Source organism: Arachis ipaensis, chromosome B8 (genome assembly GCF_059453495.1).
Source record: "Arachis ipaensis isolate K30076 ecotype BB chromosome B8, ASM5945349v1, whole genome shotgun sequence".
NCBI lineage: Eukaryota > Viridiplantae > Streptophyta > Magnoliopsida > Fabales > Fabaceae > Arachis > Arachis ipaensis.
Window position 1 is genome coordinate 55,469,335 of NC_142443.1, and position 11,510 is coordinate 55,480,844.

General features: G+C 29.3%; 1 protein-coding gene across 7 annotated transcripts; it reads left to right on the top strand.

Moving 5' to 3' along the window:
* Positions 1-295: 295 nt before the first annotated feature.
* Positions 296-10,886, top strand: LOC107611085 (uncharacterized). 7 transcript variants are annotated; one of them, XM_021109468.2, is made up of 4 exons: positions 296-556; positions 5,954-6,054; positions 8,476-8,929; positions 9,850-10,886. In XM_021109468.2, the coding sequence occupies exons 1-4, from the start codon at positions 496-498 to the stop codon at positions 10,737-10,739; spliced, it is 1,506 nt and encodes a 501-aa protein (XP_020965127.1). In that variant the 5' UTR covers positions 296-495; the 3' UTR covers positions 10,740-10,886. The 7 variants fall into 7 exon arrangements, with proteins under 7 accessions (XP_020965127.1, XP_020965129.1, XP_016168533.2 ...); XM_021109470.2 differs by having other exon boundaries at positions 298-556; positions 5,901-6,054; XM_016313047.3 differs by having other exon boundaries at positions 301-556; positions 8,476-8,920.
* The last annotated feature ends 624 nt before the right edge of the window (positions 10,887-11,510 follow it).

The window sequence follows — 11,510 nt, forward strand, 5'->3', positions numbered from 1 at the left end:
AAAAATTAGTCGTCAAGGGTATATTTGATGTAAATAAAAAACTTTTGGGACAAAATTAAAACAAAATAAAATTTAAGAATATTTTTAAAATTTTTATCAAACTTCAGGGACAAAAAATATACTTTACCCTAATTTTAATTAACAAAATTATTCTAATATTTTTTTATTGTAAAAATTATTCTAATATTAAAAGAAGTATCATTATATTTTTCTCTAACCATTATTTTATTTCCAAATCAATCAATCTTATTTCCTAATTTTTGGTAAATCACCCCGTTCTTCCTTTTAAGTCTTCACAATTCACTAACCACCCCCACTACCACCGTCACCCTCACCACACCATTACCCTCTTTGATTATCAAAACGTAATTCTTCCTTTGCACGCTTTTCTTTCTTTTTCAATCTGTATATAAACCCTCTTCTTATATTCACAAAAGACTAATATTTGTAAAACGCTTTCATTTTCCAAGAAAGAAAAGGCATTTCATATCGACAATGGAAGAAAAGGCAGAAAGCTCCGGAGCCAAACCCCATCATGAGATATGGGTTAAGCCTGGTGAGGATTACATTCTCTATTTCTTTTATACGCAGCAACAATTACATATACTATAGTAGTATAACAATTCAAGGTTTTAAACTTGTGCTATTCTCATGTCCAAAAAAAAAATTGTGCTATTCTTTTTTCGTTTCACCTTTTTTCTTTTACCACTTCCCTTCACTTGATTTCGCTGTAATTATTCTAATGCTGAATGAAATTAGGACATTGGGTGTGTGTAAAAAGCTTAAACTTTTACTGTTTGGTTGTGGTTCGTAACTACCTAGAATAATGGGCGGTTGTGGATGCCATCTTGTGGGTCTGATGGACGGACACGACACGACAGGTGATATGCCGAAAAGCAAATGGATACACGTACATATAAAATCGTAATCATATTTTTATATTTTATTAATATTAAAATATAAATTAATTTTTTAAATTATTTTTAATGTCTTATTTTAATTATATTAAAAATTTAAAATATTTTTTATTTTGATAAATAATAATATATACTATATCTAAATTCATTTCAAAAATATATCTTAAGAATAAGATAGAACATACTGACACGTAATGCTATTTAGGTGTGTCTAAGCGTATTTGGAGAAAATTTTTTTATTTTTTTATTAAGACACAGTTGGACACAACAGACACGTGTGTCGGACGACTGTCGATGAGTGTCGTGTATAAAATGTATTTGACACGCAGACTTAATTTGAAAATAAAGAATGATTACGAAAAGTAGAAAGTTTTCAAATTATTTTGATTTTTAAATATTGCAAATATTTCATTATAAATATGAACATTAGTTTCTTTTTACTAAATATGGAAATTAGTTATTCAAAATATCATAAATACACGATTAAAAAATAAAAGGCAGCCGCCAAAACCTATTAAATGTTAATGCCTAATTAATTACTATAAATAATAAATTTTGATAGGTGTTAGGTGATAGCATTCTTCGTATTATAATTATAATATTACTAGCGGCTCAACAGGCACGATCAGCCGCTTTTCTATTTTTTTTTAAGGAATTATTTTTATTTTTATGTTAATATATTATTCATTTTTAAAATTTATTAAATAAGTATTTTTTTTATTATTTTAATATTAACGTTGCTTTATTTATATTATATTTTGTTAAAATTAAAATTATTATAAAAAATCTTTAAAATGTTAAATTATAAAAGCACACAATAAAAAAGTATATATATATATATATATTATCAGAAAAAATATAGTTCAACAAATATTGATAATAATATTATCCTGATTCAAAAAGATTATATATAAATTAAAATACATATTAGTTATTTATTTTCATCTTTTTTAAGTGATAGGCCAAAATATGGATCTAAATCTAAAGAGGTCTTCATTTTCCTATAAATAATAAAAAAAACTGAAGAAATAAAAATGCTTATTTTTTCCTTTTTAAATATCAAACTATAAGAATAATTAATAAACAAAATAAAAGAATATAAAAATTATGTACATGAGAAAAATTTTTGTAATTCATCATACATCTCCTTATCAATAATTTTTTGAGTTTTGAAAAACTGTCAGATTTATTGACCATAAAAATAACTGTATAAACGCTTCAAGATTATTCAATTAAATTGATTTCTTATTATAGGGATGAATTTAATTAATTTTAGGACGTTAAAATTAAAAAATTTAAATTAAATAAGATATTAAAAAATTTATCATGTTGTTATTATGTGTAATAAAATCAAGATAAATATTTATAAAATAATTATTTATAAATATTATAAAATTGATTTATTTATTTATTTTAACCGTGTTTAATTTGAAGCAAAGATAAAAATTTATATTCAAAGTATTTTTTTTAATTTTATATTCATAATTCTAATAGATAAAAAAATATTTTATTTTTTAAATTTTATTTTCAATTTATTAAATTATCTTTAATTTTATTACTTTTTTAAATTATTAATTTATACTTTTATTATATCTTATTGTATCATACACTATTATTTTCTCTTACTATTATTTTCTATATCACACACTATTATTGCCTTGTTCTCCTTCTTATTTTGTTCTTCTTCTCCCACCTTCTCCTCACCCGATCGTAATTAATGATCATCAAGTACCATTATCACAACTTTCAATCTTGTCTATCACTTTGATCTATAATCATTTATTGTGTTAACTTTTATGAGTCATTAAAGTGCATGTTTGGGCGCCATTATTTTGTTAAAAAAAGATCTTTTTTTAATGAAAAAAGATCTTTTTTTTTATTTTTTAATGTGTTTGACAAATTTCTAGTAATAAAAGTAAAAGTACTAGTAAAATAAAAAAAGATGTTTTTCATGTAATAAATAAACAAAAAAGTATTTTTATATTGTTATACCCAAACATAATTGATTGATAAAAAGACCTTTTTACATGAGATATCCAAACATAAAATTACTTTTACTTCTCTATAAGATCTTTTAAAAAAAGATAATTCAAAAAAAAGATCTTTTCTTAAAAGCTCACCCAAACAAACCCAAAGTGTTGTTAAAAGAATTAGTTTTTGTGTCTTTTGAATATCTAGATGTATAAAAATAATAGTTTTTTCTTGATATACATTTTAAGTTGTCTTATTATTCTATTAAAAAAGATGTACGACATAAAACATTCAAAATTTTTACTCAAATTATCAAAATTTGATGTCAATAATCCATAAAAATAATATCAAAATATATTATTTTTAACTAATTTAATAAAAATAGTACATTATTGTAAGTTTTTAACAAATAATTATAAATTTAAGTTGCGATTTAATATAGGCCCTTAGAATAAAAGACTGTTATTGTTTCTTATATTTGACTACTTTTATTTGTACGTTTGTTTAAACTATATTAATTAAACTATATTTTATTAATTAAACTATAGTTTATTATAATATTTTGCATGTTTTGAAATAATGCGATCCTACTATAAGGATGACATTAGTTTTCATAATCTAATACGAACCTTCTTATTATTTTGTTTGTCACTTAAATACTATCTATAAAAAATAATTATTTAAGGTGAAACACTATAAAAAGAGAGACATTTTTTTGAATCTAGAGTTTTAATTTGTTTCTTAATCATCATTTGATATAACGCAAATTTAATATGTTAAAAAATTCTTTCTGTCTCTCACTCACTCATATTCTTAACTTCTTCTATAATAAATTTTTTAAATTATCTAATGTATAAAAGGTCGCATCTTTACATTTATCTTGAAAGTTAAAAGTTAAAAGTAAATGATACTAGTATTTTTAACAAAATTAAAATAAAAAAATAGAAGGCTCTTGATATGTTCTTTTGTACCAGAATATTACAGTTTATTATATTATTATTTTATCTTTGTACCATAGAACAAAAAGTAAAATTTTATCTTCTTGTTTTTATTTATTTTATTTTATTTTTATTATAGTTTATTATATTATTATATCATCTTTGTACCACATAACAAAAAATAAAATTCTATATCTTCTTGTTACTTATTTTACTATGTTTTGGCTATCTAAATTAGGCTGTATAATATCGTAAAAGTTGAAACGTTAAAAAATATATAATAAAAAATTTAGATGTTTATTGTGTTATCAGGTTATTTAAAAAATTAATTAATAAATATTTTTATCCTACCACATCTTCAATGTTATATGTTATCTAATATTCAATATAAAAATAATATTAACCAACATAAAATTGAGTAAAAATTTTAAAAAGAATTAGCAAAATATCCATGAAAATTTTTTTACACATTTTTTTGCGTTTTTTATATGCCAATCTAATAATTAGTATCATATGTCAAATGAATAGTATTAAATTAATAAATTTGTTTTGCAATATAAGTTATTTATTTTAATTTAAATATGGACGAATTTGTATTTACTTGAATATCAATACTTTACATCATTAATTGTTTAGGAAATAAACATATTAATATTTTAAAAAATTATTGGTAGGTGCATTTTTTTTGTTTTGTGTCTTTTCTATGTTAATCAAATAAGAATTTAATTTTGATGTTCTATTAGTGTAAAATAGTTTCACATGCATCAAATTATACAACGCTATTAAAATTAAACTCATCAAATAATCAGGGTTATATACCAAACAATATTGTGGAATACAAAATTATTAAATTTTTTGTTATATAATTTATTTAATTTAATTTAAAAATAAATATTTATGTTCTCAAATTTTAATTACAATACTTTACATAATCAATAATTTAAAAAATAAAAAAATAATATCATTCAATACAAAACAATTTAAAAAAATGAGATTTAACTAAAAAGTAATAATTTGTAATTGTAGTGAATGGAGACGATACAATTACGATGTTGAAAGAAGGAGAAAGATGGCAATAGTAAAAATATAGAAAAGTGCATCTAGTGGTGAGAGTAAAAGCACTACGAATCCAATAATGAGATAAAAAAATTAATAACAGAAGAATGAGATCAAACTCTTAGTATAAAGTACTCACATAAAAAATATATCTAAAACAAAATGATAAGATCTATAAAAAATTATTTATCACTGCTAATTATTCTTTTCCTCCTTTCATACATGGCATCGAAAATCAACATTTGGCATCGTCGTTATTTAGTTCATAAAACCACAAAAACTCATCCAAATAATTGTTATATTAAGAGAAGCACATTCAGAATGGAAAAGAGAATTAAAAATAATTGAAAAGGATAAATTATTGAAATGAATAATTGAAGAAGAGGTTACGCGTTTCAACGGTTATTAGTGAAAACACAGAATGAAAATGAGATATAAGAATATGTGTTGTTGTTAACTGTGGAAGTTTTTTTATTTAAAATAAATGACGCATGCATATAGGGCAATATTGGAATATAAAATTGGACACCAAAAACTCTGTTTTGACATTATATATTGTTATATTGTTATAGAATAAATGACGCATGCATGTACGGAAAATTTCTATCATTAAGGACAATATTGGAATATAAAATTAGACACCAAAAACTCTGTTTTGACATTATATATTGTTATAAATAATATTTTCCCCAAGCTCTTCCTCAAACCAGTATTGAGAGATTTTCGCCCCTCCCCCTGTTATTTGCTTTGTACGGTTTTTAATTCCTCACATTACGTATTTACGTCACGTTAAAATCTGATTCAAATCAATTTTCACAGGCTAATAATTGATTAATTCATTTAAATTAAATTATGATCTGCGCTATTCTCAATTCTTCTGATTTTCGGTTGTTACCATTTTGCCTCCATAATACTCCACCATTGTTACACGATTAGCATCTTATTATTATTCCACTCATTTTTTCAATTATACGTTTACGATATCACACCATCATCGTTCAACTGTCTCTATTAATAGTTTAATACCATAACATACATTTGAGATGGACCTCAACACAAAACCGTTGGCAGAGGAGTTGGACGTCGATGAAGCTGGCTTCCACTTGTGTAACGAGGCTGGTCATAGGGAATCAAACAACGATATAGGAGATCTCAGAACAACCGCTGATGAGGTATATGTTTGCTGATTCTATTAATTTTATTTTTGTGCTTTACATACATTCTACTATCTACTATCTACTAAGCCATTAGTTCATAGTTTTTATCTGTAAAGTCCTAAGTAGATAATGCTTTTTCAATATTTGACTTTTTCACTAGGTTGATAAGTTATTCTTTCATGTAATTATTTTTATATGAAAATAAATTACACGCATTAAATTTAAATTTGAAACTCACACTATTGGATGCAAAGAAAAGGAGAGAGTTTATGGAATAATGATGATTTGTAGTGTATGTCCCATTGGATGTGGGGTGCAATGTTGCAATTAAAATGCATAATTGATTTTCTTAGATTTAAATAATTTTTTTTGTTATAAAATTATTTGTGTTTTGGTCTTTGGTTTTTATAAAATTCAAAAGGCCTCTATTTTAGTCTCTCTCTTTGGTTTGCTCCGGTTTGCTCCGTTAAGTACTAACGTAACATGTTAGATGCCATGCACTTCTTGGCACAGAGCAAACTAACGGTAGCTATTAAATTAGAGATCTTCTAAATTTTATAAAGAGAAATTTTATAGAGACTAAATTAAAAGAGTGAATACCATTTTGATTCCTGTCCATTCTAAATTAGGACAAAGGCGACTTTTGTAAAAAAAATACATCCATGTCAGCCCTGTCTGTCCCAAAAGTGAGCATCGCAGCCCTTCCATCATATCCCTTGGCCAAACTTGATAGAAAAATCCCACTACTCCTGATTTCTCCTCTACTGAAAGTTCCATACGTCACCAGCTTCCCAACCCATGACTTCTTCTTTGTTGATGGGCTCTCATGAGACGAGACGATGACGAAGAGTTCATCTTCTGGCAGAGGTACCCTTTCACGGCATACAAGCCCTGTTCCACCACTTCCGGTGGCGGCGACATGAACGAATTACCATTAACACAGAGCTTCTGGAGCTTGTTGAGGCAGGCAATGGAAGAAGACAAAGAGGTAATCCTGTTGTAGCTGATGTCAAGTTCGATGAGAGAGAAGAGGAGGCCAATGGATCAATGGAAAGAGCGGAGGAAGTGGAAGTTCTGGCTGATGTTGAGGGTTTCGAGGCTGATGAGGTTTTCGAGGTTGTCAGGGAGGGAGCGGAGGGGTGTCGAGGACCTTGAGAGAGGTGAGGTGTGAGGTGGAGCATGGAAGGAAGAGGAGCTTGTTGGAGTTCACTGATAGCTTCTTCCAAACAAGTGCTTTCTGGAAGCTGCATCAGTTTGTTGAAGTTGGCGTTCATCAGTTCCTCCAATGATCTGTAATTGTCAATGGTTTTGCGAAGGTATTCAATGAGGTTTCCAGCGACATTCAAGACCTTAAGCTTATAGAAGCAGCCAATGCAGTTCGGTAGGCTTTTAAGCTGGTTCGAGTGTACGTCCAACACCACCAACTTCACCACATTAGTGCCGATAATTGTCACTGGATTTTTCCGTCAAGTTTGGTCAGGGAATACAATGAAGGGGCTGCGATGGCTCACTTTTGGGAGGAACAGGGCCAGTGTGGGTATATTTTTTGAGAGGAGTTGCCTTGTTCTAATTTAGAATAGACAGGACCAAGTTGGATGTTCACTCAAATTAAAACAAAAAATGAGAATTTTATAAGAATCAATGTTTTTTTAGTTGCAACAAAACCACTTCTAAACAAACCATTTTATAGACATGCATAGAGATCTAGGTTCAAATTTGGATGTCTTTTGACTTTATTCTTTTAGTGATTAAATGAATTCATCTATGTTCCTTTATATATATTAATTGATTAAATTTTGGATGTTTGAAAATACTATTTAAAGGAAACTAGGTGTAAATTAGGATGAATAGATCAAGTATTTGGTGTATTGGCCAAGATAGTCTACATTTACTTCACTGCACTAAACTTTGCTGCACTAACTAGTAATTAATTTTGAGTTAATACTCAAATTCCTTCATGAAAGATAACTTAGTTTTTAAATTGCTCGATGAAAATTCTTTTAATTATGTTAGTCCCTGAAAAATACAACATAAGTCAAATGGGTCCTTCTATAAGTTAGATGATGATATGACATATGGTATGATGACATGGCAGGTTAATACGACGTGTCACAAAATGATTGGTTGACTTGCCATGTCATCATGCTATGTTTCACTTAATATGACAAGTCATCATCTAACGGAGAGAAAGATTGATTTGACTTACAGACTTACAGTTGTATCTTTTAGAGACTAATATAATTAACAAAATCTTTTGAAGACTAATTTGGAGAGTAGTTTACAAAATCTTTTGAAGACTAATTTGGAGAGTAGTTTATATTTCATGGACAAATTTGGATATTAACCCAATTAATTTTTGCATAAAGGTAATATATTAATTTATGATATTTATGAATGTTTTTCTAAATTTGGCTATATTCATATTTTGTGGTTCAGGGTCCTGTCGGTGAGAATCCTAGGGAGGGTATGTGCTTTGGCACTCTTCTTGAAGCGCGCAATTATTATCATCGTTATGCTGCAAAGATGGGTTTTGTACCAAAAATAAGGAACACAAATTATGAGAAGCACAGCAAGGATAAGATACCTATAAATCAATCCATGCATTGCAATAAAGATGGCCATCGTATATCTCAGAAAAGGGCACCCAAGAGAGCAAAAACAATCACATCTGTAGGCTGCAAAGCACGTTGTTATGTAAGGTTGGACAAGTCCACAGGTCTATGGAAAGTTTCAAAGTTAGAATTGTCTCATACACACCCGCTTAATCCGAAGCCTTCAGCCATCCTGGAGAATAGAGAGCTCTGCCAGCACACGAAAGATCTGATACAGCGTAATGATGAAGTCGATAGACAACCCAACAAGACCTTTCAGGCATCGACCAGTAAGTGTGGTGGGCTACTCCACTTAATTTCTTGCAAAGTAAACCACCAAAAATGCAGTTCAAAAGTTTATTTTTATTGAAATTTAATGTGTTGGACTGGTTAAATATATGATTATTTTTCATGCGTTAAAAATCCACAAAACATACCTATTTCAACCGTGGAATCACATTTACCATACTGTGATCCCAAATGATTATTGTGGATTTTTGAAGTACTCGAGAGTCCATCCAAAGTTACTTTGACATATCTTCAGAATCCTCAGGGGTTGTGGTCTAAGTCCACGTAGAGGCTCTGTACCATTTGGTATTTCTGATTCCGAAGAAAGGATATGCTATTTTAATTCCCGAGTTGGTGTTGTTCTGAATTGGATATGGATGTATGATACCAAATTCATGTGGCTTGGAGTTCAAATTCCTTTTTTTGAATTTCAGTGACAAATTTTGAATCAATGTTAATTTGGTTTATCTCAACTCCACCCAGATAGTTGGGCCATCATCTGCTTCTTTGAATTAGTATATGAATATTTAGAGCTTCTAATTCATATTCATACTTTCTTTCTTTTTCTTGGCTATTCTTACTATTCCTAACTATATGAATGGTCGAGGTTACCTTTCCTTCCGAGCTCATCTGGGTAGAAAGATCTTTAGCTTTTATGAAGATTCATTTCAGGAGTTCAAAGAAATATACTTTAAGGTTTATGCTACCCTGGGTTGTCGACCCTTTTTCTCGACCCAGGAACTTGAAAAGAGATTCAACTTGAACTAGCATTTTAGCACTTCTCCTAAGTTTGATTTTGATGTATTAAGAAGAACAAGTTGTAGAGATTCTAGTAATTCTGCAATAATTCTTTGTTGCCGATTTATGAATTGACTTCATATTATTCCTGTCCTTTTGTTTTCACCATATTTTCCTTTTATTTTTAATGCAGTGGATATGGATAGAAAAATTTCTAGTCTCAATGCCATTCATCAGAGTCTTCTTACCAGCGGGACTACTGAATCAGCCGGAGAACATGGATCTTCATCAGCTACTCCTTCAGATGTCATAATTAAAGATGAGACCCCATTCCCGGTTAATAATCAAACTCCTTCCGATGTCATAATTAAAGACAAGTCCCCAATCCCGGTTAATATTCAAAATATTCCTGAAGAGCCATCGCCATCACCACTTCATTCTCTTCCAGAAAAGAATAGAAAGAAAGGCAAAGATACTGAGGCAGGTTGTGCTAGTGAAGTGGTGTCCGACCATGATTTTGGTTTCGTGTTAAAGAATACTTTTGATGCAGGTGGTTTTATCGACCAGTACCTTCTGGATTCATCAACTGTGGAGGTGTTGGAAAATATTCCTGCTAATGAGAACATTAGTAGGATGCAGCGAATGCTCCTAAAATCGGCAATCTTATGTCGCGACATGGAGAGGAGCTTTTCCGATTTGGAGAAGTTGAAGGAGAAGCTTGCAGCTAAAGAAAAAGAGATAGCTTTCCTCACTGCCCAAAATATTGAGCTATCCAGTAAAACTATTGAATTGTCTTCTCAAGTGTCAAGGTTAGTAGAGGAGAAAAAGACACTATCTTGTGACCTGAAAGCTTCTGAAAAGAAGGCCTCAGAGTTCAAGAGGAGCTTGGAGATTTCTAGGGACGAAATGGGTATTTTGAAGGATAACTATAAAAAACTTGGTATAGTAGTATTGGAGGGAGTGACTGATGTTGAGAAGAATATCAAGCAGCAAATTCAGTTGTTGGCTCCTAACTTGGATATTTCTAAAGTTGGGGCTTATCGTCATATTGTAAATGGTCAAATTGTTGACCTTCTTAACTAGTGAATTAGTGATTGTAATAGTTCAGCTTTTCTCCTTGCTTTTGTTTTGAATGGTTGGTAGTCTGCTGTTGCCTAGCTGCGATTTTTATGCTTTGAACTTTTAGTTACGATTGAATTTCGAGAATGGATATTTTCGCTCCCATTTTAATATCGCTCTTATTTTTTATAAATTCATGTAAATATAAAATAGAAAAAAATCATGTGTGAAGTGACATAAAAAATGTGATTGACATTATCATTTTTTTTTTCTAATTTTTAGTAATATTTGCTTTTTGCTATGTTCGTGCACCAATTGTTTAACTCGGATGTAGGGTTGAGTAGTTTAAGCTTTGATTTTGTGAAGAGTTTGCGTTTCAATATATTTGCATTCAATGAATAAATAAAAAGAGGAATTGGATTCGGAAGAGACAAAGGATAAAATTGTAACTTGAGAGTAAAGATATTACAAAATTTGGCCATTTCAAATAATTTAAAACTTTAGCATCTATATTATTGTTAATATGAATCTCGTTGAAACCATAGCATCTATATTATTGTTAATACGAATCAGATTGGCCACTCTGACTGAAAATCTGGTGATTTAACCAGTTAGTTCGACATGAAGATCATAGGTGCTAATACTCCATCCAGTCAACCATGATCAAACTCGCTGAAAATTAAACGGTTCACATGAACCGGTACGGTTGGGCTGACTCCGAGCACTTATACGCTGCACCGTGGTTTTTTAGTTGACGGTGCACATGTGGAAGCCTTTTGAATAAATTGATTAAGA